At 54.1% G+C, this 26,485-nt stretch overlaps 1 protein-coding gene across 1 annotated transcript in view; it reads right to left on the bottom strand.

Moving 5' to 3' along the window:
• The window catches only part of LOC121274323 (phospholipid-transporting ATPase ID-like), a 46,931-nt gene extending 21,112 nt beyond the window's left edge, over positions 1–25,819 (bottom strand). Inside the window, exons 1-9 of the mRNA XM_041181566.1 lie at positions 25,744–25,819; positions 25,652–25,695; positions 23,950–24,115; positions 22,954–23,142; positions 21,871–21,986; positions 21,108–21,272; positions 18,528–18,639; positions 3,978–4,083; positions 2,950–3,094 (exon numbers count right to left, since the gene is read on the bottom strand). Coding sequence (XP_041037500.1) covers positions 2,950–3,094; positions 3,978–4,083; positions 18,528–18,639; positions 21,108–21,272; positions 21,871–21,986; positions 22,954–23,142; positions 23,950–24,115; positions 25,652–25,695; positions 25,744–25,819 — 1,119 coding nt within the window. The remainder of the gene's footprint in view (positions 1–2,949; positions 3,095–3,977; positions 4,084–18,527; positions 18,640–21,107; positions 21,273–21,870; positions 21,987–22,953; positions 23,143–23,949; positions 24,116–25,651; positions 25,696–25,743) is intronic.
• Between the last annotated feature and the right edge of the window lie 666 nt (positions 25,820–26,485).

Raw genomic sequence — 26,485 nt, 5'->3', positions numbered from 1 at the left:
TGTTCACAGGACAAAGTCCCCCCACCACCCCCAGGCTTTTCTTCCAAAAGCGGCCATGAGTTCTTTTACATCCACCTGAGAGGGATGTCCTGAAAGACTGACCCTCCGACAGTGCGGCGCTCCCTCAGTACTGACACTCCGACAGTGCGGCGCTCCCTCAGCACTGACCCTCCGACAGTGCGGCGCTCCCTCAGCACTGACCCTCCGACAGTGCGGCGCTCCCTCAGCACTGACCCTCCGACAGTGCGGCGCTCCCTCAGCACTGACCCTCCGACAGTGCGGCGCTCCCTCAGCACTGACCCTCCGACAGTGCGGCGCTCCCTCAGCACTGACCCTCCGACAGTGCGGCGCTCCCTCAGTGTTGGCACAGGGAGCATCATCCCAGATTATGGGGCTCGAGCCTCTGGAGTGGGGACTTAAACCCTAAACCTTCTGACTCAGATGAGAGAGAGAGAGAGAGAGAGAGAAAGCAACTGACTGAGACATAGATTAAGACACCGGTGGAAGATTATGAGGTGATATAATCGAGGGGTTTGTGATGATTAAAGGATTCGATCGGGTCAATAGAGAGAAACTATTTCCTCTGCTCGAGGTGGGGGTGGGGAGTCCAGAACAAGGGGGATGGGGGAAGGACATTAAAACGGGAGCCAGGCCGTTGAGGGGTGATGTCAGGAAGCACGTCTTCTCCAACAGGGGACTGGAACACTCCCCCAGAGAGGGTGGATGCAAATGGCCAGGGGAGAGGGGGGCAATTGGTCATGTCAGGACTGCGATGGGTAGATTCGATAAGGGGATTAAAGGTGACGGAAGCAAGGTGGGCCGATGGATTTACGATTGTCCCAGCCAGTAGACAGGAAGGAATGTATGTGTGTGTATATATATATATATATATATATAACATATAAAGTATACCCTGACTAGTCATGACTCATACCAGAGGAATTTCTAACCTCCAGCAGGCAGCAGGGACCTTGTTACCTTTAAAGAGGTGCTAATGCCTTCTGTAAGAGCCGACAACCAAATTCCAAAAATGCACCAACTTACATGGCCAACTTACAAGCGCCAACAACCCCTCTTTACATTTCTAAGTCAGAACTCCGACCAACGGAGATGGGAGATCTGCAAAGGACCAAAAAAGGGACCCTGACTCCCTCTATTAAACACCCCAAGGATCCAAACCTGGGAAAATACATCCTTTGTCCAAGGCCCAGGAGGAGGTGTGGGAGGTGTGTCAAGGTGCTGGAACCTGTAATATCGCTGCGTGGAACTGAATCCAGACAGTCTACCGTCTAGCTCTGTCCAGGTACGCTATCTGACCTTCATCCACACACTGAACTACTGGAACATCGGAACTCCCGTATCTGTGCCTATATGACTCACTCACCTCTACGTTCCCTGTTCCATTGTGGGGGGGAGTCATCGCTTCTGGAAAGTGGGATTACCCGGCAAGAGTTTCAGCCCGCTAACTTCTGAAGGAACGCGCCCTCTAGACTTTTGATTCTGAACTCTGGACTCAGAGTGAGACCAAAATTCTTATTTTTATTGTGGTCTTGCCCTGTGCCCCCTTTCTTCCCCTTATCTCTCTTTAATAGTATGAGTGCAAACAGGGGCAGAGGCTGCACAACCCCTTTCCTGCGATTTGTGTGTGTGTGTGTAAAATAAACCAACCCTCTTATTTGACCCTAATCTTAAGTTTGCTGTGCAGTTTCACTCCAAACTAAAGAGGGGGCGGATTCAGAAATCAGAAACATTATTGTTCCTGGTCGGGGGTATGAGAGGAGAAATCAGGGCTGGTTTCAATTAACCACCAGCCCCGGCTCCACTCCACAACAGGACACAAGTCAAACATGATCTGATTGAATAAAAGGCGCGAAGGGCTGAATGGCCTCCTCCTGTTCATAAGTCTTTGACTACAACTGATACACCTCCCCTTCCTGACAAACTGAACGGTCAGGAATTCCTCCCTCTCCCCCTGCCGACCCCACTCTCTCTCTCCCCCTGCCTACCCCACTCTCTCTCTCCCCCTGCCTACCCCACTCTCTCTCTCCCCCTGCCTACCCCACTCTCTCTCTCCCCCTGCCTACCCCACTCTCTCTCTCCCCTCCTTGCCTCACGCCACTCTCTCTCCCACTGCCCCCCCTCCCCTCGTTCCCTCGCCCCACTCTCTCTCCCCCTGCCTCCCCCCTCTCTCTCCTCCTTCCCTCACCCCCTCTCTCTCCCCTCCTTCCCTCGCCCCACTCTCTCCCCACCCCCTCTCTCTCTTCCCTCCTTCCCTCGCCCCACTCTCTCTCCCCCCGCCCCACCCTCTCTCTCTCCTCCTTCCCTTGCCCCACTCTCGCCCCGCCCCCCCTCTCTCTCCCCTCCTTCCCTCGCCCCACTCTCTCTCCCCCGCCCCCCCCCCCCCCCCCCCCCCCCCCCCCCCTCTCTCTCCTCCTTCCCTTCCCCCCCACTCTCGCGCCGACCCCCCCACTCTCGCCCCGCCCCCCCCTCTCTCTCCCCTCCTTCCCTCGCCCCACTCTCTCCCCACCCCCTCTCTCTCTCCCCTCCTTCCCTCGCCCCACTCTCTCCCCATGCCCTCTCTCTCTCCCCTCCTTCCCTCGCCCCACTCTCTCTCCCCTCCTTCCCTCGCCCCCTCTCTCCCCGACCCCCTCTCTCTCCCCTCCTTCCCTCGCCCCACTCTCTCTCCCCCCGCCCCCCCTCTCTCTCCCCTCCTTCCCTCTCTCTCTCCTCCTTTAAGACGCTCTTTAAAACTGACCTCTCTGACCGAGTTTTTGGACACCCGTCCCTAATATCTCCTCACATGGCTCGGGGTCAGATTCTATCTAATTTATGTCCCTCCCCCAACCCCCCCCGCCCCCCCCAGTGAAGCACCTTGGGATATTACCCTACGTCCAAGGCGCTATATAAATACAGGATGTCAGCGCGCCCGAGTGGCAGCATCGCCCTCACCAAGCTGTGTCCGTTGATGACGAGGGCGAACTCCCCTGGCACCACCTCCAGGACGGAGGTGAGGTTGGTGGTGGGAAGCTTCACGGAGTAGCTGAATCCATTCTCCAAAGGCTTGCAGGTGTCAATCATCTTCTCCCGGGCCCTCCTGGGAGCAAGTGGAAAAGAGTGGGATGTAGGGAATGCTGACATACACACAAGTGTGCAGACACGCACGCAGACAGGCGCCCGCAGACACACACACACACACACACACACACACACACACACACACACACACACACACACACACACACACACACACACACACACACACACACACACACACACACACACACACACACACACACACACACACACACACACACACACACACACACACACACACACACACACACACACACACACACACACACACACACACACACACACACACACACACACACACACACACACACACACACACACACACACACACACACACACACACACACACACACACACACACACACACACACACACACACACACACACACACACACGGGCGCCCGCAGACACGCACACACACAGACGGGCGCCCGCAGACACGCACACACACAGACGGGCGCCCGCAGACACGCACACACACAGACGGGCGCCCGCAGACACGCACACACACAGACGGGCGCCCGCAGACACGCACACACACAGACGGGCGCCCGCAGACACGCACACACACAGACGGGTGCCCGCAGACACGCACACACACAGACGGGCGCCTGCAGACACGCACACACACAGACGGGCGCCCGCAGACACGCACACACACAGACGGGCGCCCGCAGACACGCACACACACAGACGGGCGCCCGCAGACACGCACACACACAGACGGGCGCCAGCAGACACACAGCCCTGAGCTTCAACAGGACTCAGGGGTGTGACAAGCAGGGACTCGCGCTGGTCAGCAGGGTCTGAACACCACCTGTCTGGTCAAACACTGCCCGTTGTCGGGATGCGCCGTCTCCGCTCCGTCAGCTGTGGTAACTTACCGCAACTCCTCCCGAACCTCGTGCACGGTTTGACCCGTCAACACAAACACCTCCGTCAAATCATCAGTCAGCATCTTACAGGAGTAACCGATATTCACTGCTGTCTCTGGGGGAAGGAGACAAGAATTAGAAACACAGTAAACCTCCCTCTACACTGGCCCTATCAAACACTCCCAGGACAGGTACTGCACGGGGTTATACACAGAGTAAAGCTCCCTCTACACTGTCCCCATCAAACAATCCCAGGACAGGAATAGCACAGGGTTAGATACAGAGTAAAGCGCCCTCTGCACTGTCCTCATCAAAAACTCCCAGGACAGGTACGGCACGGGGTTAGATACAAGGTAAAGCTCCCTCTACACTGTCACCATCAAACACTTCCAGGACAGGTACAGCACGGGTTTAGTTACAGAGTAAAGCTCCCTCTACACTGTCCCCATCAAACACTCCCAGGACAGGTACAGCACGGGGTTAGATACAGAGTAAAGCTCTCTATACACTGTCCCCATCAAACACACCCAGGACAGGTACAGCACGGGGTTACATACAGAGTAAAGCTCCCTCTACACTGTACCCATCAAACACACCCAGGATAGGCACAGCACGGGGTGAGATACAGAGTAAATCTCTCTCTACACTGTCCCCATCAAACACAACCAGACAGGTACAGCACTGGGTTAGATACAGAGTAAATCTCCCTCAACACTGTCCCCATCAAACACTCCCAGGACAGGTACAGCACGGGGTTAGATACAGAGTAAATCTCCCTCAACACTGTCCCCATCAAACACTCCCAGGACATGTACAGCCCGGGGTTGGATACAGAGTAAAGCTCCCTCTACACTGTCCCCATCAAACACTCCCAGGACAGGTACAGCCCAGGGTTGGATACAGAGTAAATCTCCCTCTACACTGTCCCCATCCAACTCTCCCAGGACAGGTACAGCACGGGATTAGATACAGAGTAAAGCACCCGCTGCACTGTCCTCATCAAACACTCCCAGGACAGGTTCGGCACGGGGTCAGATACAGAGTAAAGCTCCCTCTACACTGTAACCATCAAACACTCCCAGGACAGGTACAGCACGGGGTTAGATACAGAGTAAAGCTCTCTCTACACTGTACCCATCAAACACACCCAGGATAGGCACAGCACGGGGTGAGATACAGAGTAAATCCCTCTCTACACTGTCCCCATCAAACACAACCAGACAGGTACAGCACGGGGTTAGATACAGAGTAAATCTCTCTCTACACTGTCCCCATCAAACACAACCAGACAGGTACAGCACGGGGTTAGATACAGAGTAAATCTCCCTCAACACTGTCCCCATCAAACACTCACAGGACAGGTACAGCCCAGGGTTGGATACAGAGTAAATCTCCTTCTACACTGTCCCCATCCAACTCTCCCAGGACAGGTACAGCACGGGTTTAGTTACAGAGTAAATCTCCCTCTACACTGTCCCCATCAAACACCACCCGGGCAGGTACAGCACGGGGTTAGAGACAGAGGAAAGGTCCCTCTACACTGTCCCCATCAAACACTCCCAGGACAGGTACAACACGGGGTTAGATACAGAGTAAAGCTCCCTCTACACTGACCCCATCAAACACACCCAGGACAGGTACAGCACGGAGTAAGATAATGAGTAAAGCTCCTTCTACACTGTCCCCATCAAACACTCCCAGGACAGCTACAGCACGGGGTTAGAGACAGAGTAAAGCTCCCTCTACACTGTCCCCATCAAACACTCCCAGGACAGGTACAGCACGGGGTTAGATACAGAGTAAAGCTCCCTCTACACTGTTCCCATCAAACACTCCCAGGACAGATACAGCACGGGGTTAGAAACACAGTAAAGCTTCCTCTATAACATCCCCATCGAACACTCCCAGGACAGGTACAACAAGGGGTTAGATACAGAGTAAAGCTTCCTCTACACTGTCCCCATCAAACACACCCAGGACAGGTACAGCATCGGGTTAGATACAGAGTAAAGCACCCTCTACACTGTTCCCATCAAACACTCCCAGGACGGGTACAGCACGGGATTAGATACAGAGTAAAGCTCCCTCTACACTGTCCCCATCAAACACTCCCAGGGCAGGTACAGCACGGGGTTAGATACAGAGTAAAGCTCCCTCTACACTGTCCCCATCAAACACTCCCAGGACAGGTACTGCACAGGGTTAGATATAGAGAAAAGCTCCCTCTACACCGTCCCCATCAAACACTCCCAGGACGGGTACAGCACGGGGTTCGACACAGCGTAAATTTCTCTCTACACTGTCCCCATCAAACACTCCCAGGACAGGTACAGCATCGGGTTAGATACAGAGGAAAGCACCCTCTACAACATCCCCATCAAACACTCCCAGGACAGGTACAGCACGGGGTTAGAGACAGAGTAAAGCTCCCTCTACACTGTCCCCATCAAACACTCCCAGGACAGGTACAGCACTGGGTGAGATACAGAGTAAACCTCCCTCAACACTGTCCCCATCAAACACTCCCAGGACAGGTACAGCACGGGGTAAGATAAAGAGTAAATCTCCCTCTGCACTGTCCCCATCAAACACTCCCAGGACAGATACAGGACGGGGTTAGAAACACAGTAAAGCTTCCTCTACAAAATCCCCATCGAACACTCCCAGGACAGGTACAACAAGGGGTTAGATACAGAGTAAAGCTCCCTCTACACTGTCCCCATCAAACACTCCCAGGACAGGTACAGCACGGGGTTAGATACAGAGTAAAGCTCCCTCTACACTGTCCCCATCAAACACTCCCAGGACGGGTACAGCACGGGATTACATACAGAGTAAAGCTCTCTCTACACTGTCCCCATCAAACACTCCCAGGACAGATACAGCACGGGGTTAGAAACACAGTAAAGCTTCCTCTATAACATCCCCATCGAACACTCCCAGGACAGGTACAACAAGGGGTTAGATACAGAGTAAAGCTTCCTCTACACCTTCCCCATCAAACACCACCAGGACAGGTACAGCATCGGGATAGATACAGAGAAAAGCTCCCTCTACACTGTCCCCATCAAACACACCCAGGACAGGTACAGCATCGGGTTAGATACAGAGTAAAGCACCCTCTACACTGTTCCCATCAAACACTCCCAGGACGGGTACAGCACGGGATTAGATACAGAGTAAAGCTCCCTCTACACTGTCCCCATCAAACGCTACCAGGACAGGTACTGCACAGGGTTCGACACAGCGTAAATTTCTCTCTACACTGTCCCCATCAAACACAGCCAGGACAGATACAGCACGGGATCAGATACAGAGTAAAGCTCCCTCTACACTGTCCCCATCAAACACTCCCAGGACAGGTACAGCATCGGGTTAGATACAGAGGAAAGCTCCCTCTACACTGTCCCCATCAAACACTCCCAGGACAGGTACAGCATGGGGTTAGATACAGAGTAAAGCTCCCTCTACACTGTCCCCATCAAACACTCCCAGGACAGCTAAGCACGGGGTTAGATACAGAGTAAAGCTCCCTCTACACTGTCCCCATCAAACACTCCCAGGACAGGTACAGCACGGGGTTAGATACAGAGTAAAGCACCCTCTACACTGTCCCCATCAAACACTCCCAGGACAGGTACAGCACGGGGTTACATACAGAGCAAATCGCTCTAAACACTGTCCCCATCAAACACTCCCAGGACAGGTACAGCACGGGGTTAGATACAGAGTAACGCTCCCTATACACTGTCCCCATCAAACAGTCCCAGGACATGTACAGCACGGGGTTAGATACAGGGTAAAGCTCCCTCTACACTGTCACCCACAAAAACACCCAGGACAGGTACAGCAAAGGGTTGGATACAGAGTAAAGCTCCCTCTACACTGTCCCCATCAAACACTCCCAGGACCTGTACAGAACGGGGTTAGATACAGGATGAAGCTCCCTCTACAGTGTCTCCATCAAACACTCCCAGGACAGGTACAGCACGGTGTTAGATACAGAGTAAATCTCCCTCTACAGTGCCCCCATCAAACACTCCCAGGACCTGTACAGAACGGGGTTAGATACAGGATGAAGCTCCCTCTACAGTGTCTCCATCAAACACTCCCAGGACAGGAACAGCACGGGGTTAGATACAGAGTAAAACTCCCTCTGCACTGTCCCCATCAAACACTCCCAGGACAGGAACAGCACGGGGTTAGATACAGAGTAAAACTCCCTCTGCACTGTCCCCATCAAACACTCCCAGGACAGGTACAGCACGGGGTTAGATACACAGTAAAGCACCCTCTACACTGTCCTCATTAAACACTCCCAGGACATGTACAGCACGGGGTTAGACACAGAGTAAAGCTCCCTCTACACTGTCACCCACAAAAACACCCAGGACAGGTAAAGCAAAGGGTTGGATACAGAGTAAAGCTCCCTCTATACACTGTCCCCATCAAACACTCCCAGGACAGGTACAGCACGGGGTTAGATACAGAGTAAAGCTCCCTCTATACTATACCCATCAAACACTCCCAGGACAGGTACAGCACGGGGTTAGATACAGAGTAAAGCTCACTCAACACTGTCCGCATCAAACACACCCAGGACAGGTACAGCACGGGGTTAGATACAGAGTAAAGCTCCCTCTACACTGTCCCCATCAAACACTCCCAGGACAGGTACAGCACGGGGTTAGATAGAGACTAAAGGACCCTCTACACAGTCCCCATCAAACAGTCCCAGGACAGGTACAGCGCGGGGTTAGACACAGAGTAAAGCTCCCCCTACACCATCCCCATCAAACACACCCAGGACAGGTACAGCACGGGGTTCGACACAGAGTAAATCTATCTCTACACTGTCCCCATCAAACACACCCAGACAGGTACAGCACGGGGTTAGATACAGAGTAAATCTCCCTCAACACTGTCCGCATCAAACACTCCCAGGACAGGTACAGCACGGGGTGAGATACAGATAAAAGCGCCCTCTACACTGTACTCATCAAACACTCCCAGGACAGGTACAGCGCAAGGTTAGATAGAGAGTAAAGCTCCCTCTACACTGTCCCCCTCAAACACTCCAAGGACAGGTACAGCACGGGGTTCGACACAGAGTAAATCTCTCTCGACCCTGTCCCCAATAAACCACACCCAGGACAGGTACAGAACTGGTTTAGATACAGAGTAAATCTCCCTCAACACTGTCCTCATCAAACACTCCCAGGACAGGCACAGCACGGGGTTAGATACAGAGTAAACCTCCCTCTACACTGTCCCCATCAAACGCTCCAAATACGGGTACAGCACGTGTTAGATACAGAGTAAAGCTCCCTCTACACTGTCCCCATCAAACACTCCCAGGACATGCACAGCACGAGGTTAGATACAGAGAAAGTCTCCCTCTACACTGTCCCCATCAAACACTCCCAGGGCAGATACAGCAAAGGGTTGGATACAGAGTAAAGCTCCCTCTACACTGACCCCATTAAACGCTCCCAGGACAGGTAGAGCACGGGGTTAGATACAGAGTAAAGCTCCCTCTACACTGTCCCCATCAAACACTCCCAGGACAGGTACAGCACGTGATTAGATACAGGATAAAACTTCCTCTACAGTGCCTCCATCAAACACTCCCAGGAAAGGCACAGCACGGGGTTAGATACAGATTAAAGCTCCCTCTACACTGTCCCCATCAAACACACCCAGGACAGGTACAGCAAAGGGTTGGATACAGAGTAAAGCGCCCTTTACACTGTCCCCATCAAACACACCCAGGACGGGCACAGCACGGAGTTAGATACAGAGTAAAGCTCCCTCTACACTGTCCCCATCAAACACTCCCAGGACAGGTACAGCACGGGGTTAGATACAGAGTAACGCTCCCTCCACATGGTCCCCATCAAACACACCCAGGACAGGTACAGCGCGGGGTTATATACAGAGTAAAGCCTCCTCTACACTGTCCCCATTAAAAACACCCAGGACAGGTACAGCACGGGGTTAGATACAGAGTAAAGGGCCCTCAACACTGTCCCTATCAAACACTCCCAGGACAGGTACAGCACGGGGTTAGATACAGAGTAAAGCTCCCTCTACACTGTCCCCATCAAACATTCCCAGGACAGGTACAGCACGGGGTTAGATACAGGATAAAACTCCCTCTACAGTGTCTCCATCAAACACTCCCAGGAAAGGCACAGCACGGGGTTAGATACAGAGTAAAGCTCCCTCTACACTGTCCCCATCAAACACACCCAGGACAGGTACAGCACGGGTTAGATACAGAGTAAAGCTCCCTCTACACTGTCCCCATCAAACACTCCCAGGACAGGTACAGCACGGGGTTAGATACAGAGTAAAGCTCCCTCTACACTGTCCCCATCAAACATTCCCAGGACGGGTACAGCACGGGGTTAGATACAGAGTAAAGCTCCCTCTACACTGTCCCCATCAAACACTCCCAGGACAGGTACAGCACGGGGTTAGATACAGAGTAATGCTCCCTCTACACTGTCCCCATCAAACACTCCCAGGACAGGTACAGCACGGGGTTAGATACAGAGTAATGCTCCCCCCACATGGTCCCCATCAAACACTCCCAGGACAGGAACAGCACGGGGTTAGATACAGCGAAAAGCTCCCTATACACTGTCCCCATCAAACACTCCCATGACAGGTACAGCACGGTGTTTGATAATGAGTAAAGCTCCCTCTACACTGTCCCCATCAAACACTCCCAGGACAGGTACAGCACGGGGTTAGATACAGAGTAACGCTCCCTATACACTGTCCCCATCAAACACTCCCAGGACAGGTACAGCACGGGGTTAGATACAGAGTAAAGGGCCCTCAACACTGTCCCCATCAAACACTCCAAATACGGGTACAGCACGGGTTAGATACAGAGTAAAGCTCCATCTACACTGTCCCCATCAAACACTCCCAGGACAGGTACAGCACGGGGTTAGATACAGAGTAAAGCTCCCTCTACACTGTCCCCATCAAACACTCCAAGGACAGGTACAGAACGGGGCTCGACAAGAATTAAATCTCTCTTGACACTGTCCCCAAACACACCCAGGAGAGGTACAGCACGGGGTTAGATACAGAGTAAAGCTGCCACTACACTGTCCCCATCAAAGACACCCAGGACAGGTACAGCATGGGTTTAGATACAGAGTAAATCTCCCTCAACACTGTCCCCATCAAACACTCCCAGGGCAGATACAGCACGGGGTTAGACACAGAGTAAAGCTCGCTCTACACTGTCCCTATCAAACACTCCCAGGACAGGTACAGCGCAGGGTTAGATACAGAGTAAAACTCCCTCTACACTGTACCCATCAAACACATCCAGGATAGGCACAGCACGGGGTTAGATACAGAGTAAAGCTCCATCTACACTGTCCCAATCAAACACTGCCAGACAGGTACAGCACGGGGTTCGACACAGAGTAAATCTCTCTCTACACTGTCCCCATCAAACACACCCAGGACAGGTACAGCACGGGGTGAGATACAGAGTAAATCTCCCTCAACACTGTCCCCATCAATTACACACAGGGCAGATACAGCACGGGATTAGATACAGAGTAAAGCTCACTCTACATTGTCCCCATCAAACACACCAAGGACAGGTACAGCACGGGGTTAGATACAGAGTAAAGCTCCCTCTACACCTTCCCCATCAAACACTCCCAAGACAGGTACAGCACGTGGTTAGATACAGAGTGAATCTCCCTCTACAGTGTCCCCATCAAACACTCCCAGGACAGGTACAGCATGGGGTTAGATACAGAGTAAAGCTCCCTCTACACTGTCCCCATCAAACACTCCCATGACAGGTACAGCATGGGGTTAGATACAGAGTAAAGCTCCCTCTACACTGTCCCCATCAAACACTCCCATGACAGGTACAGCACGGGGTTAGATACAGAGTAAAGCTCCCTCTACACCGTCCCCATCAAACACTCACAGGACAGGTACAGCACGGGGTTAGATGCAGAGTAAAGCTCCCTCTATACACTGTCCCCATCAGACACACCCAGGACAGGTACAGCACGGGGTTAGATACAGAGTAAAGCTCCCTCTACACTGTCCCCATCAAACACTCCCAGGACAGGTACAGCACGGGGTTAGATACAGAGTAAAGCTCCCTCTACACTGACCCCATTAAATGCTCCCAGGACAGGTAGAGCACAGCGTTAGATAAAGAGTAAAGCTCCCTCTACACTGTCCCCATCAAACACTCCCAGGACAGGTACAGCACGGGGTTAGATACAGAGTAAAGCTCCCTCTACACTGTCCCCATCAAACACTCCAAGGACGGGTACAGCACAGGGTTAGATACAGAGTTAATCTCCCTCTACACTGCCCCCATCAAACACTCCCAGGACAGGTACAGCACGGGGTTAGAAACAGGGTAAAGCTCCGTCTACACTGTCCCCATCAAACACTCCCAGGACAGGTACAGCACGGGGTTCGATACAGAGTAAAGCTCCCTCTACACTGTCGCCATCAAACACTCCCAGGACAGGTACAGCACAGGTTTAGATACAGTGTAAATCTCCCTCAACACTGTCCCCATCAAACACACCCAGGGCAGATACAGCACGGGGTTAGACACAGAGTAAAGCTCGCTCTACACTGTCCCTATCAAACACTCCCAGGACAGGTACAGCGCGGGGTTAGATACAGAGTAAAGCTCCCTCAACACTGTCCCCATCAAACACTCCCAGGACAGGTACAGCACGGGGTTAGATACAGAGTAAAGCACCCTCTACACTGTCCTCATCAAACACTCCCAGGACAGGTACAGCACGGGGTTAGATGCAGAGTAAAGCTCCCTCTACACTGTCCCCATCAAACACTCGCAGGGCAGGTATAACACGGGGTTAGATACAGAGTAAAGCTCCCTCTACACTGTCCCCATCAAACACACACAGGACAGGCACAGCACAGAGTTAGATACAGAGTAAAGCTCCCTCTACACTGTCCCCCATCAAACACTCCCAGGACAGGTACAGCACGGGGTTAGATACAGAGTAAAGCTCCCTCTACAGTGTCCCCATCAAACACTCCCAGGACAGGTACAGCACGGGGTTAGATACAGAGTAAAGCACCCTCTACACTGTCCTCATCAAACACTCCCAAGACAGGTACAGCACAGGGTTAGATACAGAGTAAAGCTCCCTCAACACTGTCCCCATCAAACACTCCCAGGACAGGTACAGCACAGGGTTAGATACAGAGTAAAGCTCCCTCTACACTGTCCCCATCAAACACTCCCAGGACAGGTACAGCACGGGGTTAGATACAGAGTAAAGCTCCCTCTACACTGTCCCCATTAAACACTCCCAGGACAGGTACAGCACGGGGTTAGATACAGAGTAAAGCTCCCTCTACATGGTCCCCATCAAACATTGACAGGACAGGTACAGCACGGGGTTAGATACAGCGAAAAGCTCCCTATACACTGTCCCCATCAAACACTCCCATGACAGGTACAGCACGGTGTTTGATAATGAGTAAATCTCCCTCTACACTGTCCCCATCCAACACTCCCAGGACGGGTACAGCACGGGGTGGGATACAGAGTAAATCTCTCTCTACACTGTCCCCATCAAACACACCCAGGACAGGTACAGCACGGTGTTAGATAATGAGTAAAGCTCCCTCTACACTGTCCCCATCCAACACTCCCAGGACAGGTACAGCACGGGGGGGATACAGAGTAAATCTCTCTCTACACTGTCCCCATCAAACACACCCAGGACAGGTACAGCACGGTGTTAGATACAGAGTAAATCTCCCACAGCACTGTCCCCATCAAACACTCCCAGGACAGGTACAGCACGGGGTTAGATACAGAGTAACGCTCCCTATACACTGTCCCCATCAAACACTCCCAGGACAGGTACAGCGCGGGGTTATATACAGAGTAAAGCCTCCTCTACACTGTCCCCATTAAAAACACCCAGGACAGGTACAGCACGGGGTTAGATACAGAGTAAAGGGCCCTCAACACTGTCCCCATCAAACACTCCAAATACGGGTACAGCACGGGTTAGATACAGAGTAAAGGGCCCTCAACACTGTCCCCATCAAACACTCCCAGGACAGGTACAGCACAGGGTTAGATACAGAGTAAAGGGCCCTCAACACTGTCCCCATCAAACACTCCCAGGACAGGTACAGCACGGGGTTAGATACAGAGTAAAGGGCCCTCAACACTGTCCCCATCAAACACTCCCAGGACAGGTACAGCACGGGGTTAGATACAGAGTAAAGCTCCCTCTACAGTGTCCACATCAAACACACCCAGGACAGGTACAGCACGGGGTTAGATACAGAGTAAAGCTCCCTCTACACTGTCCCCATCAAACACTCCCAGGACAGGTACAGCACGGGGTTAGATACAGAGTAAAGCTCCCTCTACACTGTCCCCATCAAACACATGCAGGATAGGCACAGCACGGGGTTAGATACAGAGTAAAGCTGCCACTACACTGTCCCCATCAAAGACACCCAGGACAAGTACAGCACGGGGTTAGATCCAGAGTAAAGCTCCCTCTACACTGTCCCCATCAAACACTCACAGGGCAGGTACAGCACGGGGTTAGATACAGAGTAAATCTCCCTCAACACTGTCCCCATCAAATACACCCAGGGCAGGTACAGCACGGGGTTAGATACAGAGTAAATCTCCCTCAACACTGTCCCCATCAAATACACCCAGGGCAGGTACAGCACGGGATTAGACACAGAGTAAAGCTCGCTCTACACTGTCCCTATCAAACACTCCCAGGACAGGTACAGCACGGGGTTAGATACAGATTAAAGCTCCCTCTACACTGTCCCCATTAAACACTCCCAGGACGGGTACAGCACGGGATTAGATACAGATTAAAGCTCCCTCTACATTGTCCCCATCAAACACTCCCAGGACAGGTACAGCACGGGGTTAGATACAGAGTAAAGCTCCCTAGACACCTTCCCCATCAAACACTCCCAAGACAGGTACAGCACGTGGTTAGATACAGAGTAAAGCTCCCTCTACACTGTCCCCATCAAACACTCCCAGGACAAGTACAGCACGGGGTTAGATACAGCGAAAAGCTCCCTATACACTGTTCCCATCAAACACTCCCAGAAAGGTGCAGCGCGGGGTAAGACACAGAGTAAAGCTCGCTCTACACTGTCCCCATCAAACACTACCAGGACAGGTACAGCACGGGGTTAGATACAGAGTAACGCTCCATATACACTGTCCCCATCAAACACTCCCATGACAGGTACAGCACGGTGTTAGATAATGAGTAAAGCTCCCTCTACACTGTCCCCATCCAACACTCCCAGGACAGGTACAGCACGGGGTGGGATACAGAGTAAATCTCTCTCTACACTGTCCCCATCAAACACACCCAGGACAGGTACAGCACGGTGTTAGATACAGAGTAAATCTCCCACAGCACTGTCCCCATCAAACACTCCCAGGACAGGTACAGCACGGGGTTAGATACAGAGTAACGCTCCCTATACACTGTCCCCATCAAACACTCCCAGGACAGGTACAGCGCGGGGTTATATACAGAGTAAAGCCTCCTCTACACTGTCCCCATTAAAAACACCCAGGACAGGTACAGCACGGGGTTAGATACAGAGTAAAGGGCCCTCAACACTGTCCCCATCAAACACTCCAAATACGGGTACAGCACGGGTTAGATACAGAGTAAAGCTCCATCTACACTGTCCCCATCAAACACTCCTAGGACAGGTACAGAACGGGGCTCGACAAGAATTAAATCTCTCTTGACACTGTCCCCAAACACACCCAGGAGAGGTACAGCACGGGGTTAGATACAGAGTAAAGCTGCCACTACACTGTCCCCATCAAAGACACCCAGGACAGGTACAGCACGGTGTTAGATCCAGAGTAAAGCTCCCTCTACACTGTCCCCATCAAACACTCCCAGGACAGGTACAGCACGGGTTTAGATACAGAGTAAAGCTCCCTCTACACTGTCCCCATCAAACACACCCAGGGCAGATACAGCACGGGGTTAGACACAGAGTAAAGCTCGCTCTACACTGTCCCTATCAAACACTCCCAGGACAGGTACAGCGCAGGTTTAGATACAGAGTAAAACTCCCTCTACACTGTACCCATCAAACACATCCAGGATAGGCACAGCACGGGGTTAGATACAGAGTAAAGCTCCCTCTACAATGTCCCAATCAAACACTGCCAGACAGGTACAGCACGGGGTTCGACACAGAGTAAATCTCTCTCTACACTGTCCCCATCAAACACACCCACACAGGTACAGCACGGGGTTAGATACAGAGTAAATCTCCCTCAACACTGTCCGCATCAAACACTCCCAGGACAGGTACAGCACGGGGTTAGATACAGAGTAAAGCTGCCACTACACTGTCCCCATCAAAGACACCCAGGACAGGTACAGCACGGGGTTAGATCCAGAGTAAAGCTCCCTCTACACTGTCCCCATCAAACACACCCAGGACAGGTACAGCACGGTTTTAGATACAGAGTAAATCTCCCTCAACACTGTCCCCATCAATTACACACAGGGCAGATACAGCACGGGATTAGATACAGAGTAAAGCTCACTCTACGTTGTCCCCATCAAACACACCAAGGACGGGTACAGCATGGGGTTAGATAAAGAGTAAAGCTCCCTGTACAGTGTCCCCATCAAACACACCCAGGACAGGTACAGCACGGGGTTAGCTACAGAGTAAAGCTCCCTCTACACTGTCTCCATCAAACACTCCCAGGACAGGAACAGCACGGGGTTAGATACAGAGTAAAGCTTCCTCTACACTGTCCCCATCAAACACTCCCAGGACAGGTACAGCACGGGGTTAGATACAGAGTAAAGCACCCTCTACACTGTCCTCATCAAACACTCCCAAGACAGGTACAGCACAGGGTTAGATACAGAGTAAAGCTCCCTCTACACTGTCCCCATCAAACACTCCCAGGACCTGCACAGAACGGGGTTAGATACAGGATGAAGCTCCCTCTACAGTGTCTCCATCAAACACTCCCAGGACAGGTACAGCACGGGGTTAGATACAGCGAAAAGCTCTCTATACACTGTCCCCATCAAACACTCCCATGACAGGTACAGCACCAGGATAGATACAGAGAAAAGCTCCCCCTTCATGTTCCCCATCAAACACTCCCAGGACAGGTACAGCACGGGGTTAGATACAGAGTAAAGCTCTCTCTACACTGTCCCCATCAAACACTCACAGGACAGGTACAGCACGTGTTAGATACAGAGTAAAGCTCCCTCTACACTGTCCCCATCAAACACTGCCAGGACAGGGACAGCACGGGGTTAGATACAGAGTAAATCTCCCTCTACACCTTCCCCATCAAACACTCACAGGACAGGTACTGCATGGTGGTAGATATAGAGTAAATCTCCCTCTACACTGTCCCAATCAAACACTCTCAGGGCAGGAACAGCATGGGATTAGCTACAGAGGAAAGCGCCGTCTACACTGTGCCCATCAAACACTCACAGGACGGGTACAGCACGGGGTTAGATACAGAGTAAAGCTCCCTCTACACCGTCCCCATCAAACACTCCCAGGACAGGTACAGCACGGGGTTAGATACAGAGTAAAGCTCCCTCTACACTGTCCCCATCAAACACTCACAGGGCTGGTACAGCATGGTGTTCGATACAGAGGAAAGCGCCCTCTACACTGTCCCCATCAAACACTCCCAGGACAGGTACAGCACGGGGTTTGATGCAAACTAAATCTCCCTCTACACTGTCCCCATCAAACACTCCCAGGACAGGTACAGCACGGGGTTAGATATAGAGTAAATCTCCCTCTACACTGTCCCCATCAAACACTCCCAGGACAGGTACAGCACGGGGTTGGATACAGAGTAAAGCTCCCTCTACACTGTCCCCATCGAATACCCCCTGGATAGATACAGCACGGGGTTAGATACAGAGTAAAGCTTCCTCTACACTGTCCCCATCAAACACACCCAGGACAGGAACAGCACGGGGTTAGATACAGAGTAAAACTCCCTCTGCACTGTCCCCATCAAACACTCCCAGGACAGGTACAGCACGGGGTTAGATACACAGTAAAGCACCCTCTACACTGTCCTCATTAAACACTCCCAGGACATGTACAGCACGGGGTTAGACACAGAGTAAAGCTCCCTCTACACTGTCCCCATCAAACACTCCCAGGACAGGTACAGCACGGGGTTAGATACACAGTAAAGCTCCCTGTACACTGTCCTCATCAAACATTCCCAGGACACCAAGCTGTGGTCTCAGTGACTGAAAGTCCCCTCGAATCCCGAGTACAGGGAGGATTGACTCGGTATTCCCATGGGCCCGGGATTGTCCTGCAATAACTCTGTGACCCTGGCAGCCTGGATAATCCCACTGTAGTCGGCTTGGTCTGGATTAGGGGTCAGTGAGACCAGTTGAGCCAGGGACCCCGCTGCCTGTAGCCCCTGGGCTGGGGGAAAGGGAGGGAGTGGGAGCTCTGACTTACCGGGTTTGTCCCCGGTCAGCACCCAGATCTTGATATTGGCCAGTGTGAGGATGGCGATGGTCTCCATCACTCCTTCCTGTAACTTGTCCTCGATAGCTGTCGCTCCAAGAAGCTGAGGGTAAGAGGAACCTGTTTGAGAATGGCTGTCGCAGACAGAATCACCTTTACCTTGTACCCTCCCCCACTCCAGCAGGAAGACTGTGTCCACCACCGACTCCCTCCCATCTCAGCTCTTCGGCTGCAGGAACCCTCGTCCGCACCTGCGGCCCCTCTGGACCCGACTATCCTGATGCATTTCCGGCTGCTCCCCCACATCCGCCCCTCCATCAATCTCAGCTCCTCTGAAACTCCGCTGCCCCCTCCCCGTGTCCGCACTCGCACCGAGTCCCCTTTCACCCGTCACCCCCTCTGCTCATTGAGGTCCCCATTTTAAAATTCTCATCCTCGTTTTCAAATACTTCTTCATCCCCCCTCCCTATCTCTGTAACCTCCTCCACTCCCTACACCCCTCCCTATCTCTACCTCCTCCAGCCCCTACACCCCTCCCTATCTCTACCTCCTCCAGCCCCTACACCCTTCCCTATCTCTGTAACCTCCTCCACTCCCTACACCCCTCCCTATCTCTACCTCCTCCAGCCCCTACACCCTTCCCTATCTCTGTAACCTCCTCCACTCCCTACACCCCTCCCTATCTCTGTAATCTCCTCCACTCCCTACACCCCTCCCTATCTCTGTAACCTTCTCCAGCCCCTATACGCCTCCCTATCTCTGTAACTTCCTACACCCCTCCCTATCTCTCTAACTTCCTCCAGCCCCTACACCCCTCCCTATCTCTGTAACCTCCTCCAGCCCCTACATCCCTCCCTATCTCTGTAACCTCCTCCAGCCCCTACACCCCCTCCCTATCTCTGAAACCTCCTCCAGCCCCTACGAGATCTCTGCTCTCCTCCAATTCCGGACTCTTGCCCATCCCCCGATTCCCATCGCTCCACCATTGGCGGCCGTGCCTTCAGCTGCCTGGGGGGCCCTGAGCTCTAGAATTCCCTCCCTAAACCTCTCCGCCTCTCTCTCTCCCTCCTCCTTAAAACCGAATCTTTGACCGAGGTTTTGGTCACTTTTCCTTAACATCTCCCCATGCAGGTTGGGGGTACAGATCCTGTCTGGGAACGCCCCTGTGAAGCGCCTGGGGGCATTGTATTACATGAAAGGCGCTATATAAATGCAAGTTGTTGTTTTGAGATCTCTCACCACCCCCCGCCAACCCCCAACACACCCGCATTAAGACTAATTGTGCGACATTAATCGCGTTTCTTTCGAAGATGGTGAAGGGGGGCCCATGAACTCTTAGGGTTGCCCTCATGATCAATTTCCCCAACTGCTCAGGGAGACGAACGGCACAAAAAGCAAAATCCTGCAGGCCCCACAAGGACAGAACAAAAACCAGAGGCGCCGGAAAGGCTCAGCGGGTCTGGAAGCTTCCGCGGAGAGAGGAAAACAGAGTTAGCATTTCGAGTCCGCAGGGACTCTTCTTCAGAGGCCGAGAGAGTCGAGTAAACCAGATGGGGGTGGTTTTTTTTTGCCCAGACGAGTGAACCAGATGGGGTTTTTTTTTTGACGAGACGAGTGAACCAGATGGGGTTTTTTTTTGACGAGACGAGTGAACCAGATGGGGTTTTTTTTTGACGAGACGAGTGAACCAGATGGGGTTTTTTTTTGACGAGACGAGTGAACCAGATGGGGTTTTTTTTTGACGAGACGAGTGAACCAGATGGGGTTTTTTTTTTTGACGAGACAAGTGAACCAGATGGGGCTTTTTTTTTGACGAGACGAGTGAACCAGATGGGGTTTTTTTTGGTCGAGACGAGTGAACCAGATGGGGTTTTTTTTTGTCGAGACGAGTGAACCAGATGGGGTTTTTTTTTTGCCGAGACGAGTGAACCAGATGGGGCTTTTTTTTTTGTCGAGACGAATGAACCAGGTGGGGTTTTATTTTTTTGCAGATTTTTTTTTTTTAGTGAATTCAAATTCCACTGCTGCGGTGAGATTGTAACCCGGGTCTCCCCAGCGCATTAACCCAGGGACCCTGGATCACCGGGTCCAGCGACAATACCACTCCGCCACCTCCTCCCCAGACAGGAAGACGCGCGCTGAGGAGACTCGAAGGGGATGTTCCTCGCCCAGAGGGTGGTGGGGTTCTGGGGTCCCGCTGCGTGAAAAAGGGTAATAGAGGTAGAAACTGCAACATGTTAAAAAAAAATATATAAATATATTCAGATGTGCATTCGAAGGGGAGAGGGTCCAAGAGCCGGACACCGGGATTCAGCTGGACTGGCTACAACTGGTGGGCCAGCACCAATCTGACGGGCTGAGTGGCCTGCGAATAAGGAGTCCACGACTTCCACAAAATGACCAGAGTGTGTGGGATCTTGCTGTGCGCACATCGGCTGCCGCAGCAAGGGCCGCTTTGCCTCGGGGGGGTGGTGTGTGTGTGTGTGTGTGTGTGTGTGTGTGTGTGTGTGTGGTGGGGGCGCCCTGGGCTTGGAGAAGGGCGCTAGAGGAATGCAGATCACCGCCCCATACCATCATGTCCTGCTCGATCTCCTCGTAGACAGCCGCCAGCCTCTCCTCCCGGTTGTCCAGCACGGAGCTCGCCTGCCGGTGTTTCTCAGACCAGTTCTCGTAATCCTCCGGGTCCAGGTCCTTGTAGGCGAGCACCAGGGTACGCAGACCATCACTGGCAAACTCCTGCCCGGGGGAGAGGAGAGATGGAGGGTTTAGGCACCTTTAAAATGGGGAAGGGGTAGGGGGGGGGGGGGGGGGGGTGGCCAGGGGTTACCATGGGCACGGGGGTGGTGGGTGGGCGCAAAGGCTGGCATGGGGACCCAAGAGGGCCTGGGCATGAGGGGGAGGGCAACAGACAAAGCGACCCCCCTGAGGGAAGGAGGGGGAGGGGGAGGGGAGAGAGGGAGACCCCGAGGGTCGGGGGTGGGGGGGAGAGAGGGAGACCCCGAGGGAGGGCGGTGGAGAGGGGGAGACCCCGAGGGAGGAGGAGGGGGAGAGGGGGAGACCCCGAGGGAGGGGGGGGGCGGGGGGTAGAGGGGGAGACTCCGAGGGAGGAGGGGGGTTTATGAGCGGGAGACCCTGAGGGGGGGTGGGGGAGGGGGAGACCCCAAAAGGGGAGGGGGGGGGGGTAGGAGGAGAGAGGGGAGGGGGAGACCCTGAGGGGAGGGAGGGGAGGGGGAGACCACGAGGGGAGGGAGGGAGGGAGACCGACCCAGAGAGAGATGTGGAGCGTCCATGCTGGACTTTAGACTGGAGTTAGACTCACAGGCTGTGCACTCACATTAAGGTGATCCAGGGTGATGTTCATCAGTTGCTGATTGGATGGATGCAGTCGGTCAAACAGGATAGTGTCAGCTCCCTTACAGTACAGTCGGATCCTTCCCTTCGGATTCCGAACTGCAAAACAGACACACACACACTTCCTAAAATCCATCGCCCCTCCAGATCTCCCACCATCCGTCACTCCCGCTCTCTCTCCCCGTCCCTCACTCCCACTCTCTCTCCCTCTCTCCCCGTCCCTCACTTCCGCTCTCTCTCCCCGTCCCTCACTCCCACTCTCTCTCCCTCTCTCACCGTCCCTCACTCCCGCTCTCTCTCCCTCTCTCCGTCCGTCGCTCCCGCTCTCTCTCCCCCTCTCCGTCCGTCACTCCCACTCTCTCTCCCCCTCTCCGTCTGTCACTCCCGCTCTCTCTCCGCCTCTCCGTCCGTCACTCCCGCTCTCCCTCCCTCTCTCTGTCCGTCACTCCCGCTCTCCCTCCCTCTCTCCGTCTGTCACTCCCGCTCTCCCTCCCTCTCTCCGTCCGTCACTCCCGCTCTCTCTCCCCCTCTCCGTCCATCACTCCCGTTCTCCCTCCCTCTCTCCGTCCGTCACTCCCGCTCTCCCTCCCTCTCTTCGTCCGTCACTCCCGCTCTCTCTCCCCCTCTCCGTCCGTCACACCCGCTCTCCCTCCCTCTCTCCGTCCGTCACTCCGGCTCTCTCTCTCCCTCTCCGTCCGTCACTCCCGCTCTCTCTCCCCCTCTCCGTCCGTCACTCCCGCTCTCTCTCCCTCGCTCCGTCCGTCACTCCCGCTCTCCCTCCCTCTCTCTGTCCGTCACTCCCGCTCTCCCTCCCTCTCTCTGTCCGTCACTCCCGCTCTCCCTCCCTCTCTCCGCTCCCGCTCTCCCTCCCTCTCTCCGCTCCCGCTCTCCCTCCCTCTCTCCGCTCCCGCTCTCCCTCCCTCTCTCCGTCCATCACTCCCACTCTCCCTCCCTCTGGCTCTCCCCCTCCCCCTCCCCCTTTGCCTTCCCCTGAACCCCCCTCCCCCTCCTCTGCAACCCCCTCCCCCGCACCCTCCTCCCTGGCCCTCACGAGGCTGGGACTCACCAATGACGGACATCCTCTTGCGGATGTTATTGAAATCCAGGATTGCCAACACCTGGTAGGTGATGGGCTTTCCCAGCTCATCGACCGTGATGGTGTTGGGCGTCCGGGACCGGAACACAAACCCAAAGTTACGGGCAGCGGTGACCAGAGCTCCCTCGTCCGGAGACTGGGCCTTGTAATAGAGCTCACCTGGGGCAGGGGGAGAGAGAGGCAACGGGAGAGGGGGAGTGGGAGGGGGAGCGAGAGGGGGAGGGGGAGAGAGAGGGAGCAAGAGGGGGAGGGGGAGAGAGAGGGAGCGAGAGGGGGAAGGGGGAGGGGGAGAGAGAGGGAGCGAGAGGGGGAATGGGGAGAGAGGGAGAGAGAGGGAGGGGAGGGGGAAGGGGGAGAAAGGGGGGAAGGGGGAGAGAGAGGGAGCGAGAGGGGGAAGGGGAGCGGAGACAAAGGGAGAGGGGGGAGGGGAGATGAAGGGGGAGGGGGGAGAGGAGTTGAAGGGGGAGGGGGGAGGGGGAAGGGGAGCGTGTGTGACACAAATGGAGAGAAAATTAATGCACGTTGGAGTTAATAAATTGGAGCCGTTTTTGTGTTTTGACAGCGGGAGTTGGAAGGAGTTTAATACGTCAGAATGTGAGGGTCAGGCTGATTGGGGGGGGGGGGGCGGGGGGCAGGGGCCCTCGGTGCAGGGGAGGGAGGAGTGGGGGGGTGGGGGTGAGGGGTCCGCGGTGCGGGGCAGCGGGTGGGTGAGGGGGTGGTGGTACAGGGGAGGGAGGAGGGGGTGAGGGGTCTGCGGTGTGCGGGAGGGCGAAGTGGGGGGGGGGGGGGTGAGGGGTCCTCGGTGCGGGGGAGGGAGGAGTGGGTGAGGGGTCTGCGGTGTGGGTGAGGGAGGAGTGGGGGGAGTGAGGGGTCCGCGGTGTGGGGCAGTGGGTGGGTGAGGGAGGGGGTGGGTGAGGGGGTGTGTAAGGGGGTGGGGGAGGGGTCCGCGGTGTTTGAGCGTCCTACCTTGCTCTCGGTCCTCAGACATGACGGTGTGACAGAGCGAGAGGACCCTGAAGAACTCGTGCACCTCGCGATCCCCCAGCTTCACCGACTCCAGCAGGAGGTGGTCGTAGAAGGTGAACCGGGGGTCAGCCAGCGAATTGAAGGAGAAGTCAATGGGTGCTCTCTTCTACCCGACAGAGAGAGAGAGAGAGAGAGAGGGGGTCAACGGGGATCGGACCCGCAGCATTCACCTCTTCTGAGGACCCATGGGAGTGGGGGGGGGGGGGGACCGCATCTCGGAGGCCGGACTCACCTCCCCCCACCCTCAAACACCCTTCGCAACTGCCCCCAGAATGGGCATTGCCAACCAATGCCAGTGACCCCCTGTGAGGGATGTCGGGGTCAGGAGCTGGGAGGAGGGGGGGTTGTCCCCACCTTTAGTATCAATGCTCCCCCCCACAGCCAGGGCCGAGAATAGTTCAGACAAGGTGACCCCTGGCCGGTGAGCTGAGGGGGGAGGGGGGTGGGGAACGCTGGAGCAGCTTCTCAATGCCTGCGCAGGCACGGCCCATGAGATCTCGGCAGTGAAGCCCCATGCAGTCGAACATCCAGCACCAACAAGCCTGGGCTCGGGGATAACTGGCGATTGATCTTGCCCATTGCAATTGATTTCTAACTCTCTCTTCTCCACCAGGATTCTCCGGGATACACCCCCAGTGGGAAACAGCACCACAGGAGAAAGGGATTCCATTCAGTGGGGAGGGAAAGTTGTTAATATTTCAATTAAGGTCATCACAGTCATTAATTCTATATTTGCTAAAAATACATTTTAAAAGAAAAACTGGTTGTAATTTTCTAACACAGGATACACAAGATACAGAGTAAACTCCCTCTACACCGTCCCCATCAAACACTCCCAGCGCAGGTACAGCACGGGGTTAGATACAGAGTAAAGCTCCCTCTACACCGTCCCCATCAAACACTCCCAGGACAGGTACAGCACGGGGTTAGATACAGAGTAAAGCTCCCTCTACACTGTCGCCATCAAACATTCCCAGGACAGGTACAGCACGGGGTTAGATACAGAGTAAAGCTCCCTCTACACTGTCGCCATCAAACACTCCCAGGACAGGTACAGCACGGGGTTAGATACAGAGTAAACTCCCTCTACACTGTCCCCATTAAACACTCCCAGGACAGGTACAGCACGGGGTTAGATACAGAGTAAAGCTCCCTCTACACTGTCCCCATCAAACACTCCCAGGACAGGTACAGCACGGGGTTAGATACAGAGTAAAGCTCCCTCTACTCTGTCCCCATCAAACACTCCCAGGACAGATACAGCACGGGGTTAGATACAGAGTAAAGCTCCCTCTACACTGTCCCCATCAAACACACCCAGGACAGGTACAGCACAGGGTTAGATACAGAGTAAAGCTCCCTCTACACTGTCCCCATCAAACACTCACAGGACAGGTACAGCACGGGGTTAGATACAGAGTAAAGCTCCCTCTACACTGTCCCCATCAAACACACCCAGGACAGGTACAGCACAGGGTTAGATACAGAGTAAAGCTCCCTCTACACTGTCCCCATTAAACACTCGCAGGACAGGTACAGCACGGGATTCGGTCTCACCTAAACTTTCCCACTCCGATGGACCGGGACCCCAATTTCTAACTCTCTCTTCCCCACCAGAAGCTCCCAATCCTATTGTACTCACCTCTCTCCTTTCACACTTGTGACCCAACTCGTCAATCAGATCGCCTGCAAAAGCAAGGCAGCTGTGTTAACCTGGGAACGAAACTGCAATACCCCAGCGCCTTTCACCACCTCCGCACACCTCATAGCGCCCGCAGCCCAGGGTGTCCCTGCGGAGGGTCGTCGCCATAGTAACGCAACAAGCAGAGGCCGGGGCTGTTGCACTCAGTTAAAACCGTGCATCTTCACCAAGGAAGGTGATGCTGCCGGCTCACACGGGAAAGAGGTCGTTGTCATAGGGGACGGCCTTAAAGCTGGGAAAGAGGAGGTATTAGAGAGGCTGCTTGCACTTAGAGCTGATAAGGCTCCAGGGCCGGATGAGATGCATCCGGGGACCTTAAGCGAATCAAGGGCGGAAACTGCGAGGGTACTGGGCATAAGCCTTCCAAACCTCCTCAGGCACAGGGGACGGTGCCAGGGAGAATTGCGAATGTTACGCCCCTTTTCACTTTGGTTCATTTATGGCCTGTGGGCGTCGCTGGCCTATACTGCCCATCCCTAATTGCCCCTCGTTCAAATAGGGCGTTCGGGTAAGCCCAGCAACAGCGGGCCAAGTCAGTTTAACCTCAGTGCCGGGGGGAAGCTTCTAGAAACAATAATCTGGGGCAAAACGAACACAGGTCATTTGGGCAGAGGCGGATTAACTAAGGGAAGCCAGCACAGACTCGTCGAAGGCAAATCGTTTCGACCGGCTTGATTTGGGCTTTCTGGTGGGGAGGGCCGATCAGGGTAGTGCTGTTGATGTGGTTTACCTAGACCTCCAAGAGGAGTTTGAGAAACTGTCAACTTAAAGGGC

Source organism: Carcharodon carcharias (genome assembly GCF_017639515.1).
Source record: "Carcharodon carcharias isolate sCarCar2 chromosome 36 unlocalized genomic scaffold, sCarCar2.pri SUPER_36_unloc_1, whole genome shotgun sequence".
Lineage (NCBI taxonomy): Eukaryota > Metazoa > Chordata > Chondrichthyes > Lamniformes > Lamnidae > Carcharodon > Carcharodon carcharias.
The sequence above is the reverse complement of the archived record's forward strand: the minus strand, read 5'-3'. Positions and strand labels throughout refer to the sequence as shown.